This window comes from Micromys minutus (genome assembly GCF_963924665.1).
Source record: "Micromys minutus genome assembly, chromosome: 22".
NCBI lineage: Eukaryota > Metazoa > Chordata > Mammalia > Rodentia > Muridae > Micromys > Micromys minutus.
The window spans coordinates 5,266,659-5,281,430 of record NC_137957.1 but is presented as its reverse complement, the minus strand read 5'-3'; the positions used below and the strand labels follow the sequence as shown (position 1 = coordinate 5,281,430).

The following is a 14,772-nucleotide window of genomic DNA, read 5'->3' as shown; positions in this document are numbered from 1 at the left end:
GCTTCTAATTCTTTATGCTTTCCCTCCAATTCTTGTATAAGGATCTCTATCATCATCTTGAGGTATGATTTCAGATATGGGTCTTCTTTTTCTGGAATGTTTGGCATTCCGCTGTTTGCTGTGATGGAGGAGCTGGGTTCTGCTGTTGCCAGGTTGTTTTGGTTTCCCTGGGGTCTGTTCATTTGCTTCCCTCTTGCCATCTTGTTGTCAGTGATTGGTTCTCGCCTCTCCCTTGTACCTGGCCTGTGTCCTTGGATCTCCACTATTCCTGGTGGTGGATGGTCTGAGTGCCTGTTCTGCACCCAAAGGACACTGACTGGAAACAGACTGCCCAATGCCAAGTTCCTGGTTCCCTCAACCAAACAGGTTGTGGCGCACATTCAGGGTGCTAGGCAAACACCTCTCTGTTCCCTAGTTACTCAGAATGCTTTCTCACCAGTTCTGAGTCCCTGGACCTCTGCTGCTCCTTGTGAGGGATGGTCTGAGTGCTTGTTCTGCACCCAAAGGCCACCAGCTGGGAACAGACAGCCCAATGCTGGGTTCCTGGTTCCCTGAACCAAGCAGGGGGACGGGGGGCTTACTTTCAGCATGCTAGGCAGAGATCTCTCTGCTCCTCAGCTACTTAGAATGCCTTCTCACCAGGCCTGTTTCCCTGGATCTCTGCTGTTCTTGGTGGTAGATAGTTCACCGGGATTAAGTTTTATATTACCACCAGTATATGTGATTAATTTTTTTATATAACAGACATTCTTGGTTTATGTTCTGAATTTTACCGTTTTTGTGCTTCCATTACTCACACGTTTTCTTTTTACTTCTGCATAACTTCATTTTATCATTTTATTTAAATGTTCTCTTTCTTTACACACATAATTTTTATCTTTTGAAATTATAATATAATTAACAAACATTATTCCCTCTGTTTCTTTTCTCTAAACCTTCCCATATATCTCTTCTTTCTCCCTTTTATATTTATGGCTCAATAGTTCATTAAATTTTTCATACTTGTATGTGTATATACATATATATTCCTAGACACATAAATATAATTTGCTCAGTCTGTGCAGTGGTATTTCTTATATTTTCTGGGTTGGTCATTTAGTATTAGATAACTAATTTGTGTGTTCTTCCCTGGGGAAAACATTTCTCCACTTCTCATCATTCTTTGGTTGTATGAAAAACTTTAAGTTTGTTGAAGGATACTTAAACTAAGACATTTATGTGTAAAATTATATATGAGTGAATTAAGTAAAATTTTCAGATTGTGTTGAAAAAAACTTTAATGATTGGCAATAGATTCTATATAAAGTAGAAGAAAGAGTAGTTGTGTAGATAGTAAAAACAGACAGGGAGTGGCTTGTAACTGGCCTTTGATTAATCCAGATATTTAACTTTAACTGTGAGACACATGCCTTTTTGGAATCTTCTAAACTAAAATATAATGACATCATCCAAGTAATAACAGTGTTATAACTATTTTTACTCCAATTTATATGTAGATTTTTCTTGTAAAGTTTAATTATATTGAGTATTATAAAATTAGAAACTTTTAAAACCAATATTTCATTGTATTTAGCAATTTATTGGCATTTTAAACCTGTGAATTTCTTCAATCTCTTACAATATTATTGGAAGTCAGAAAGACTGGCATTGCAGATTGGAGGGGTAAGATATTTAGAAATCAATACAATTTGTAAAACATAAACTTCATATTTAGTGTCTGTGAGTCCCATGTAAAATTATATATTAGATTACCTGTGTACCAGCTACATATTTTCTACCTATTTTGATTCATTGTTAACATAATAAATATTATTCTTATTAAAAAAATCTTGGAGACTGAAGAGAAAGATCGATGAATAAAAGTTTTTGTGACAGAAACCATGTAAAAAATAGCAAGTAGCATGCATTTGCAATCCCAGATGGGCAGTGAAGTCTGGACAATCCCAAGGAGCTCTCAGGCTGCCTAACCAGGAAAACAAAATACCTGTCCTAACAATGCACAACAGAGATTCTCCTACATCCACCCAGAGGGATGACATGTATGTACATGTGTTCACACAAACATGAAAAGATCTGAATACATATATCTATTCCAAGAGCATACTCATATACATACACAAATAAGATTAATTAGGTTATTGCTACTGCTCTTGGTTAACCTCAGGATTTGGTGGTAAGACACCATCCCCGAAACCATCACACACTAGAATTACAACATAGGGAAATGAAGTTGGTTCTCAGGCAGGCTAGGTTTCTAGTGCTAAATGCGTTGTTAATGCTTTTGGAGGAGGATAGTAACCATCAGTTTACTCAGCTCTGAACCCTGTAAGAAATAAAAAAGGATGAGCTCAGCAAGATATACCCACAGGAATAAGAGTGAAACCATTCACTTTTTGTTAGATTTAAGGTCTGCTCCTACAATAGACTAAACCTATGACACTATTACTAGGGCCAAAAGTCTGCCATAGAAAAGTCATAAGCCTTAGGGAAATCCCTACTACTATCATTCAGATGAATAGATATAAATAAAATGATTTATAATGACTCTAATTCTCTACCTATAAATTTGTATGCCTCTCAGCACTTATGGGGTAATTTTATTCTTGCAGTAGATGGCAGTTAATATGAAAACCCAAAACTGATCATTCTGCAGACTGTAGAAGCCATCAGATTTCTCAGGCCTAAATACAATATCTACATCACAGTCTGACCTCCAAAGGCACAGGGGTCACTGTGGAAAGGGAACAGAAAAACTTTAAGAGCTAAACTTGGTAGATTACTATAATAAAACATTGTTTTCAAGATACAACATGAATGTTGCACATATGGACTCACAGTGGCAGAAACAACATTCTGAAGAGCACTGGAATGCCAAGCCAGACAAAATCCCAGCTTAGTTTGAAGAGACTGACACAATGTTTCACACCACACTTAGCTGAGAAGACACTGACCATTGGTAATGATTGGGAGAGAAAGTGTAAACTTTAAGGGTGTGATCCCTGGTAGGTTGACTGCAATCCAGGAGATATCCTTCTACCCAGGATATTCAGATATAATGGATTTTAAGTGGATACAGTGTATTTAAAATAAAAAATGGAACATAAAATTGTGAAATGGGGATATATCTGGAATGAGTTGGAGAAAGGGGTTCAATATGGTCAAAACAGGATGTATAGAATCATAGAGAATTAATAAAAAACAAGTGGCATGCTTTTCTAAAATTGATATAAATATTGTTTTGATTTCCATTCTATTGAAATGTGATGATAGTAATAATTTCTTTATTCACAGAAATCCAGATACTTCCATGTCTTGCTTTGAAGAATCTATCATTTAAAATTTGATACTGACTTCTCATTTCATATTTTAATTATATTAATAAAAGAATGATTTATAGCAAGATGTCAAATGATTAAATCAACTATAACAGTCTTGAAGAATGAGATATAGATTTCTGATCAATACCTATTTAATATGTCTTTTAGTTAAAATGTCATTTTAAAATATTTTCTTCTAAGTTTTTGAAGTATACAGTACATTATCTACCAGAATTTCTTGCTTTTTTAACTGGAATTTAATATTTACTAATCAATCTTACCTGGTTGATTTTCTTCCTTTTTACTTCTATGAATTCACGTACATATGAGAGTACAACGAATAATTGACTTTCTATGCTTGCTTTATTTTATTTAACATGATTTTCATTTCCTTCCATGTTAATACATAAGGCAATGTTCATTTTTATGACATTAATATTCCATATAAATGTCAAATTTTCTTAGTTTTATTTCTGGTGGGCAGTGAGATTCTTTCCATTAAATTAGCTAATCTGCACGTTGATTTTACTTCACATTTACCTAATTGCAGCATCAGATGACATTTTTTTCAGTGTTTATTTTTTTATTATATTTTTAATTGAAGAACTTAATTTTAAAAAACATAGATAAATGTAAACATTTTAAGCATTTTTTTGCATAAAAGTATACGAATACATTTTTGTTAGTGCTTGGCTTTTTTTGATAGTGTGCATTAAGATCTTACTAGTTACAATGAGCATAAAGTACATGTAAAAGAGGATGTAACCTGGAATTAGTCAAGGTTTTCTTGGTGTGTAAGGAGTAAACATAATGTTTTTTACTTTTTTTTTTCTTGAACTTCACACAGTCTGTGAGTTGTTTCTGGGTTGTTCAGAGCTTTCTCGGGTTAGTATCCAATTATCAGTGACTGCATACTATGTCTGTTCTTTTGTGACTGGATTTCTATATTTAATATTTTTAGGAAAAATCCATGAAGAATGAATACACAGTTTTATATTTCTACCAACAATATAAAAGGATTTTGAAGGTTCATTTAAAACAATCTTCAGCATTTCATTTAAAACAGTTTTTCTAATATCTATTATTTCTGAAATAGGAAGGTATTTTCTTCTGGTTTTGATTTGAATATGTGTGTGTGTGTGTGTGTGTGTGTGTGTGTGTGTGTGTGTGTGTGTGTGTGTGTAATTCTGTAATTAAAGGTAAAATGTGAAATTTAGAGAGAGAAGGAGAAATGGTATAGTCCTATCATAACACCATAGCAAAATATTTTTTAAAATTAAACTAATAATGTTTTACCCATTTAGCCAAAGATAAATTACCTTGACGATAATATGTTTTCCAACTATAAAATGAATCCATAAATGGACAACATTTGAATAGACATTAAATGCACTTATAAACATCAAAAGCTTCTTACCCCTTTTATGGGAGTTTCATAGAACAAATATTATACCAGAGGGGAAAATTGAGGTGAATGGTTAAAATAGCAGTTGTGTTTACATAGCATATCAGCTTCAAAAGCAAAGAAAAATGTGGTTTTACTTGTGTTACATAATACTGATAAGTTGTTGAGTGACAGAAAAACAATATTTTTCTATATCTCATAAGCTTCACTCTGCCGTATATCTTAGATGATTTTAGATATTAAGAGGTGACTGTTAATTGCAAATGTGTCTTTTCATCTGAGACTTTGACATGTATATTTTATCACCGCATTTCTTTGTCATGGATACTTACAATTTCTGAGTAAGAAAGGATAACAATGTCATCCATGGCCAATTTGTGTGGCCTTCCAATGGAGAGTGAACAATTTATTCAGGTTTATACCCTAAAAAAAACCCTTGAAAACCCAACAAACAACAACAACAACAAAAAAAAAAAAACACGTTTTTTTTTTTTTTTTCCATAGCATTTTAGAATTGCTAAGAGCTTATAGGTAGGAGTGTTACTTTGTGCCTCAGAACTGGGATTTGATCTGGGTTTGGATTTTCCAGTGTTGTTAACATTTATTCAAGATTTCAAACCAACAATGTATTGAATATACTTGATTGTAAACAAACTGTAAAACTTTAAAAGTAACAAAGAAACTATCAGAGAACAAAATACTTAATAATTTCAAGATTATGTTATTGTATCTTAGTAGAGTTCTTTATTTTTGAAGTACTTTTAATTTCATTTGCTTACAGAAAATACTAGTTTGTGAACTAAACCTTTGAATGCTTGCTTTACTTGCTGGTTCCTTAGGGTATAAATGAAGGGGTTTAACATGGGGACAACAGAGGTATTGAGAAGAGCCACACCTTTAGTCAGTGATGCTCTTTCATTTGCAGAAGGTTTGACATACATGAAGATGCAGCTTCCATAAGAGAGGGAGATGACAATCATGTGAGAGGAACAGGTAGAAAAAGCCTTTTTCCTCTGGCTGGCAGAAGGAATTCTTAAAATAGTCCTGATAATGTACATGTAAGATAAAATCACTAATGCCAAAGTGAACAACAGAGAAACCAGAGCAACATAGAAACCAATCACTTCTAGAAACCATGTATCTGAGCAAGACAGTTGCAAGATGGGGAAAAAGTCACATGCAAAATGATCAATGACATTAGAAGCACAGTAATCCTGCTGTAGCAAAAGCATAAGGGGTGGGAACACAGTCAGAAAACCAGCCAGGCAGGCACACAACACAAACAAGGTGCAGAGTTTCCTGTTCATGATGGTTGTGTAGTAAAGGGGCTTGCAGATGGCAACGTAGTGATCATAGGACATGGCAGTTAGAATGTAAAATTCACACACTCCCATAAAGATAAAGAAAAAAAGCTGGGCAGCACAATTGTTATAGGAAATGGTCTTATTCCGAGTGACAATTGACCCCAGAAATCTAGGAATACATACACTTGTAAATGAGACTTCCAAGAAAGCAAAATTCCGGAGGAAGAAATACATTGGTGTCTGTAGATGGGAGTCTATGAAGGTCAAAGCAATGATTGTCAGGTTTCCAGTGACACTTAATATATATGTGATTAATAAAAAGAGGAAAATCACAATCTGAAGGTTAGGGTCATCAGAAAGGCCTAAGAGGATGAATTCTGTAATCTCTGTGTGATTCATGTCCTCTCTTCTCCCCTTCTGATGCTGCCTCCACTTCTATTTCCTCTTTTAAGATATTTAGGGTAAAAAAGTCTTTTAAAGGAATTGAAAGATATGGCTCATGAGTAATATCATTCTAACTAATGCAGTTCTAAATTATTTTCTACACTTCATGACAATTAGATATAAACTATTATTATTGAGTAGTTTTGGTGTATATTTATTTAGACTTGGACTTCAGCTTATTTAATGGCCTCAAGTATAACATGTAGGAAATTTTTGTATTGTAAGTCATATCATTAAAAGTTAGAATATACACTAATTTTAAGAAGATAGAATATAAAGTCAGTAATTTTTACTTCATATATAATTAGGACAAAGCATTTTAACATTTGTTAAGCAATATGAAACTTGAATTTTTTTTTTAAGTTAATGTATGCATTAGCATAGACTTCCTCTTAGAAACACAAATATGTCTCTATTGCTGTTGAAAAGTAATGAGAACTCCTTACGTTTTTACATGTGAGAATTCATCCAATAATTCTTCTTGCAATTAAAGTATTTAAAATGTTATCTACATTTAAATAATTGAATATATTTTAACAGAAATATTGTGGGAAACAGTTAAGAACAAGAGAAAATGTTATGCATATTATACAATTAAGATGGTGTTTAATTATCTTATTTAAGAAATAGAGAATATGTACTTTAGATGTTGACTTATAATTCAATCAACATATGTAACACTTGATTCTGTTTACAAAGTTAGAAATGCATTTAGTATAGAAGAAATATTTCTATTTGAGATTAAAAAGATATATACTATTTGCTTTCATTTTTCTCTAAAATAAAAATGGAAAAATGTGTTACTTGCCTTAGGTTTAGTAGCTCTGTGTCTTGAATTGTCCTGTAGTATGTTTTCCATTTGATCGTATTTTTGCTTATTTTCTAGTCTTCAAGGATAGATAATCTATTTCCCAACTTTCTTAATCCACATAAGATCAATCTTTGTATAGGTCTATTCATCCACAGGGATACCCTAATGTACATGAAAACTGTTCCCATTTATTTTCACCTATTTAGTTAATTATCAGCTATTCAAACACAACACTAGATGATATTATATTCTTTAGTTTATTGTCTGTTAAATACTATAAATTTTTGCCTCTTCATTTTATAAGGGTATATTATTGCTCTGAGGATCAAAGTGTAAGAGTGGCTTCTCTGCTGGACATTTTAAACACTCATATTAATCAGACTTTTTAAAAATTTATGATGACCATACAGTCTTGAAATAAAAATAGATTAGTAAAATTCTTCAGAGATATGGAAATATACTCCAGCGTTCTGTAGTTTTAAGTAGCATTTCAAGAAGTTTTATTTAAAGAACAAACTGAAGAATGGAACAACTCTGCTATTATAACTATAAACACTTCTGACATCTCTAAATGTATCTGTTTTTACTTCAAAAGCCTTGGGTACTTGAAAACAAAACAAACCCTAGGCAATGGGAGATTTCTAGAACCCATCCTTCAATATTTCAGTAACCTCTAACCCTGCTCACCAGTGGATCTCTCTTGAGAAAATGTTAATCATCCTATCCCAGAGAGCATGTATTGTTGTTCATCAACTAAATACCTACTGCCACTACTTACAGTTACTTTACATTTATTCTCATCTAGTATTTTATCAGTGATAAAAATAACTATGAAATGTGCTTTCTTGAAAACCTTGAGTCCCTAAAAGATTGACATTTTATTATATTTTTCAAATGTAATGTTTCTATATGTTGGTGGCTTACTCAGGTGCCAGGGTATCAAAGATAAAATGTTATAATGCTATGTTAAATATTAACCATTAATTGCTAAAATTTATAACAAAAGCTTCTATCCCAGGGGCTATGACTTTCCAGGCCGTGGGCTTTTATCAGAATTATAAGGCTGGGCATAAAATTCCCTCCTCTGGAGCTTGTTAAACTCAATCTAAATGAGATTAGTTACTCCATAATGGCCCTGACACTACCGCCCTGTGGGCATATCCTGCCTATAGGTCAGGATCTAGCACTGGATATAAATAAGACTGACTACTGCTCTCTTTTCTCCCCTGGAAGTCTGCATAACACCTCTGACACCATGAAAGCTAGCTGCTGGAGAGGACATTTCCTGGTCCTAAAACCTAACTTCAGCATGTGACCTAAACTTTCTCTGAATGGGGAACACAAGCAATCAGAAGCATAGGGGAAAATGCTGAGCACTGTTCATCAGTCAGTAGGAAAATGCAAATGAAGTGCTCAATGAGATGTCACTTCCAGGATGACGAAATTAAAGAGACAAAAAAGTGTTGCCTGGGATTTGGAAAAAATAAATGAGACCTTCTGATATTGCTTTTAGAAATATAATGTTATTTCAGAAAGAAATTTAAACAAAAAGGTCTCCTGTGATCTGGCAACTGCACAGTTACTTATATAGGTTGTCCCCAACTGACTATGATCCTATGGTGGCCTTGACGATGTTGCAAAATGATTTATGTTCAGCAGAAACTGTACTTCTTGTTCTTAATCTTGATCTTCTCCTTGGCTAATGGTGTGAATCACAACACTATCATGACACTAAAGACTTGCACAAGCTGCCACACCCAGGTATCCCAGCAAACCCGGATTGGGCACCTGATATTCTTCTACACTGACTCTGTTGCTGAACTTTTGTGTTCAGTAAGATAAGTATAGTTTTACATTTATGATATGTTTGTCAGGGTGTAGCTTATCTTAGTTTGAAAAGCACCTATGTACTCAAAAAACATGTCTATATAAATAATAAAAAATATTAACAATTAAAACACATTGTGCTCACAATGAAATAAAATGACATTTTCATATAATTAATATCTCATATTTAGTTTTAATATTCATATCAATAGATCCATCCAGAATGTACAAAAGACCTGGGAGGTGTTAGACTTTAGGACTCAAAGGGAAGAACCTTAGATTAAATACACTATCGTTGGGAGAGGGAACCTATAGAATCCATCTTCAGCAGAAAGACAGAACTTCAAGTGAGGGATAGGGTTGCCATCTCGCAGTCAAAAACTCTGACTCATAAGTTTTCCTATCCGAAGGAAATCAACATGGAGAAGAGCATGTGCATGGTCCCCTATATACTGGCACAATATCTTAGCCATGCTCTTGGAATAAAACTTACATTATGATTGAATAGCTATACCCTTGGTATTGCCACTTAACCACAAATATGGGAACAATGACTTCTGCTCTATATCACAAAACTGCTTATCTCTACCTCAAAAATATTTTGTGAACCATCATATTTCTTTAGTGATTTTTGCACATAAGTACCACCCTGCACTGCCATATTCAATGTTTCTGAAGAGCTGAGATCTAGTTCATGTTCCTGCTACTATTTTGTTGCCGAAGTTATAGTACTGTGTTTTCAGTTCATGAGGAGTATCTGACTAGGCACTCCACAAAAATACAAGGAGGATGTGAAACTTATTAGAAACCAATTCTCTTAAGAAATATCTAAACAGTTAATCCATTCTTCAATGGGTTAGGCTGTGTTGTGGTTGTTGCTTTCATAAAATCAACTTGTTATGTTAATTATTCTATGATCACATTACTGAGAAAATAAACAAATATATTTCAAACAAAAAGATTGCTACTACAAGGAACACATAAAAAACAAACAAAAAACAAAACAAAATAAAAAAACCAAAAAAATGGAGAAGAGCCTGAAGAAAAGGAGACTTAACAGGCCCAAAGTTAAAGTTGGATCTAGATCAAAGGAGACCCCAAGGCCTGACACTATTATTGAGGTTTTCAGTGCTCACCAAAAAAAGGGGCCTATCCTGACTGCCTTTCAAAATAATACTATACAATTTAGCAAAATTAATATTAATGAAAATAGGTTTTCTGCAATTTGTTAAGCAACTAACCATTTATTTAATATAAAAATGAGATTGGATTATATAATAAAAGTTATTCTAAATTGCCTAGCTTGCTGAAATATGAGTAACAAAATCTGAATGCACTTAAGTTATATAACATGATAGTTTGATACATACTGTGTGTGTACAATAATAATAATAATAATAGTTATTCATACAGAAGTATATTATGGGTGAGATGCAAACTTGAAAATTTCTTTAGAGTGACAGAGTATGAAGAAATGAAACATCTTTGCAAGTGTAGTTCTACATCACAGGAATTGAGATATCTTTATTTACTTAAGTCTTTGGAAGTAGGAAAAATGTTATTTTTATTTTAACCACAGGAGGAAAGTTTATACTAGTGCCTCAAACTGTGCCCTTTTCCTTTTCAGTCAGTTAGCTTTAGATTTAGAAGCTTATTTTAGGTTTTGTTTGTTTTAGTGTTCAAAAAGAGTCTAGATAATAAATCTCTACTTTTTATTTCATTTGTGTTTATCAAAATGCAAATACACTGTATTCATTTATATCCATATACATATAACTAAACATGCAGACCCAACTGAGTATATTTTGATCCCTGCCTTTTGCCTTCACATGTTGCTGTCAATTTCATCTACCTTATTTCTACTTCTGCTGCTGGTGCCTCCATCTTCCTTTGATGACATTAGAATCGGCCCCTTTGGCCTTTCACCATGGACTGAAGACAATAGCTCTTCTGCTGCTGGTGATGCCCTGAGTGCCTAGCTCTGAATGTTGAGCAGCTACCATTCTCAGTTTTTCATGTGAAGACAGTCATTGTTGGCGCATAGAGACTACACTGTATAAACCAATCTAATAAATATCCTTTTCAAAAAAATAGGAAAAGATCAGAAAGTGAACATTAATATTAAAGCAGAGATAAATGTTTAGAAAATATACTCATGGTCATTATAACCCTGTGATTTAAATATGACTTCATCACATGGTGCAAAACAGTGATAATATAAACACACCAGCTGTCATTGGTTTGTTTTTTGTTGTTCTTGTCCCAGTTCCTGCCTTCTCCTCAAATTTCTAATTGGATATCTTCTTATCTCATTGTAATCATATGTACATATAGCTTCTATTTGCTTTATACAATATTAGTCTTTGATGGAAATGGTTCAGATATAACTTATATAAACATCTCCACTTTAGAATGGCTTGTGACATTTGTATATCACAATTTCATATTTGTTGTACACAGACATATGATAAATCTGGCATGAAGAGTGGGTTGCATTTTATATTTTTCTTGTGGCCTACTAAAGAGGAAAGAACCCATTTCTAAAAATTTTATCTTTCTAAACTTAGATTTATAAATCTAAGGAAGGATCTGAAGAGGATTGCTATCCCATAGAAAGAACAACAATATCAACTAAACCCTTATAGTTCCCAGAGGCTAAACCCCAACCAAAGAGCATACATGGGCTGGATCATGCCCCCCTCCCCCCACATATGTAGCAGAGAATTGCCTCACCTGGCCTCAGTACGAAAGAATGCATTCAGTCCCTTATATATTTGATGTTCCAGGGTAGGGGGACACTAGTGGGTGGAGGAGGATCACCTTCTCAGAAGCAATTTAGAGGGAGATGGGCTAAAGAACTCATGGAGGGGAGAACCAGAAGGGAGAAACTTTTGAAAAGTAACAAATACTTAATAAAATCAAATAAAAGATTGTCTTGGGGTTTCTTTTCCTGCACGAACATCATGACCAAGAAGCAAGTTGGGGAGGAAAGGGTTTATTCAACTTACACTTCCACATTGCTGTTCATCACCAAAGGAAGTCAGAACTGGAACTCCAGCAAATCAGGAAGTAGGAGCTGATGCAGAGGCCACAGAGGGATGTTGCTTACTGGCTTGCTTTTCCAGGCTTGCTCAGCCTGCTTTTTTAAAGAACCCAGGTCTACCAGCCCAGGGATGGCACTACCCACAATGGGCTGGGCCCTCCCACTTGGTCACTAGTTGAGAAAATGCCTAATAGCTAGATCTCATGGAGGTATTTCCTCAACTGAGGGTCCTTTCTCTGTGATTAACTGCAGCCTGTGTCAAGTTGACACCAGATAAGACAGTACAAAGATCCAATATAGAAACTAGGAATGATATACTATGCTGGTATTTTGAAAAATCTCATCTTTGTGATTTGTATATTCATATAAAATAAGCTTCATAATTATGCATTATTAGTTTTAGGAAAGTTGAACTTCAATATTATTTGAAGTGCCCATGATTTCTGGAGTCTCAAACTACTCCAAAGATGTCTTTGTACAGGTTATCCTAAGGCACTGACATAATATTTTAGATTTGCTTCCTTAGCAAAGATCCATATTTTTTTTTTCTGGAAGAACTTGGTTTGGCTCTCATGATGATTTGTTTTCAATGACATCATCCAAATTATTTCTACCTTAACCTCCAAATCAACTGTCTAATATTGAATCCCTGAAAAATGAAAGTAAGCAGTGATTTTATACTTTTAAATTAAATGTTTATATAACACTTTTATGACCTTCGTTCTGAAAACATCCTCATGCCTTGCTTTTCCAAAATCAAAGAAGCATCAATAACAATCATTCAAGTAAACTAGGTTAAGATTTGTAAAATTTATTTAATGGCCAAAGATAAGGCTTAAAAGATCATAGGATGTTCCTATTAAAGACAGAGACAAAAATTTTAAATGATTACATTTATTTCCTATATCTGTGCTAAGTTTTCATTAATAATTTTTGCTGACTATGATCGAAGAATTCCTTAGAACCACTATAACTTTGTAAGAATAGTATTTTCAACTTTTTCTATATTTTCTTGACTTTTATTCAATTAAACATCATTAAAATTAATTGGGAAAATTTTAAAGCTTATCTAAAAATATTTTTTTCATGTTTTATTTCTCTTTCTTATACATATGAAGCAGAATTCAAAGTTCGTAGTAAAACATATGTAGCATCAATGATTATTTAACTCAGGGTGTGGGAAACATCTCTACTCATAATTATATTGAAACATGCTTATCAGTATTCAAGTATTGCAGGATCTGGGTCATGACACAAGAATTCTTTAGGGTTAATTTCTATTGAACGGAATAAGACAAAAACTCCTTATGAGAGGCCACTGAGTGCTACTTTAATAGATTTTCTTTTACTATTTCCACAATTATTTTACAAAACTTTACTAGAAAAATATTAGTCTTACATTATTGATTTCTGTAATGAGGGCATTTAATTTTGATTAGTATTGATTCTAGTGTGAATAGAAATAAATCAAAGAAAGACAGAGATCATTACATCCATTTAATAACAAATTAATAAATAGTACCAATCATTACTGTAATGGTTTATGACAAACGTTTATTCTAAACCTCATACTTTCAATTCATTAACTAGCATCTATAATTAAACAGAGCTGAAGTCACATGGAAAGACCTATGGCCCAAGGTACATATGTAGCAGAGGATAGGATTTTCTGACATCAATGGGAAGAGAGGCCTCTGGTCCAGCAAAGGCTCCTTTTGCAAGTGTAGGGGAATGTCAAGGTGCTAAGGTTGGAGTGGGTGGTTGGGAGAGGGAGCACCTCAGGAGGCATTGGAAGGAGGAAGGGGATGGGATTGTGGGAAAGGAATAACATCTGAAATATAAATGCAGAGAATTCCCAATAACAAAAAAAAAAAAAAAAAAAAAAGAATCAAAACAGCCACATTTACAAGAACCTGAAGGTTGTGGATCAATGGAGGTCCAGCAGTCCACACTGTAAAAGCAGAACAAATATGTAGTAGATAGTCCCAACAATAAGTTGCCTACCTCTCAATTCTTCACCATGAATAATTCTAATATTGTTACTTGAGAGTACAGTGACAACATCCAAACTTTTCTTTTCATCCTTGTATGCACAAATAGTACCTAAATGTAAGCAATAGATTGACAGATCTTTTGAACAAGCTTTATGTTTGGATTTCTGTGTGCCATAAAGCTAAAGCGTGCTGGAGAATGGGGGAGGTAAAGATAGTGTATCAAATAATTTAAAGAGGAAAAGAATGAACAGCTCTATTACCTACAACTACAAACCAAAATATTCAAAAATTAAGGGGACAAAGTGGAGCCTAAAAACAGCAACAACAACAACAAAAACCAAAATAAAAAAAGTAATAACAACAAACATGTTATATTGAAACACTGTTTATTGCTCTTTAGGATGTTAGAAGATGAATTTGAGTTTACAAAATAAATATGGGCCTTGCCATCAGATAGAGCTAGAGAAAAGCACAAACAGGCATTAAAGAGACTTGTGATGGTGGACAAATGTCTAAATGTCCTTAAGGTTCAGTTTCTCTGCAGTTACTCAATTAAAAGGAAAAAAACATTTCTAAAAAAAAATCTATTCTCACTTTCTCTGAACTAGTTTTCTTATTATAAATATT

General features: G+C 33.7%; 1 protein-coding gene across 1 annotated transcript in view; it reads right to left on the bottom strand.

Annotated features, from left to right (window-relative positions):
- Nucleotides 1-5,489: 5,489 nt before the first annotated feature.
- Nucleotides 5,490-14,772, bottom strand: part of LOC308434712 (olfactory receptor 6C6-like) — a gene marked incomplete at both ends in the record, with an annotated part of 34,816 nt that continues 25,533 nt past the window's right edge. Inside the window, one exon of the mRNA XM_080935104.1 lies at nucleotides 5,490-5,549. Within this exon, the coding sequence (XP_080791230.1) occupies nucleotides 5,490-5,549 (60 nt within the window). The remainder of the gene's footprint in view (nucleotides 5,550-14,772) is intronic.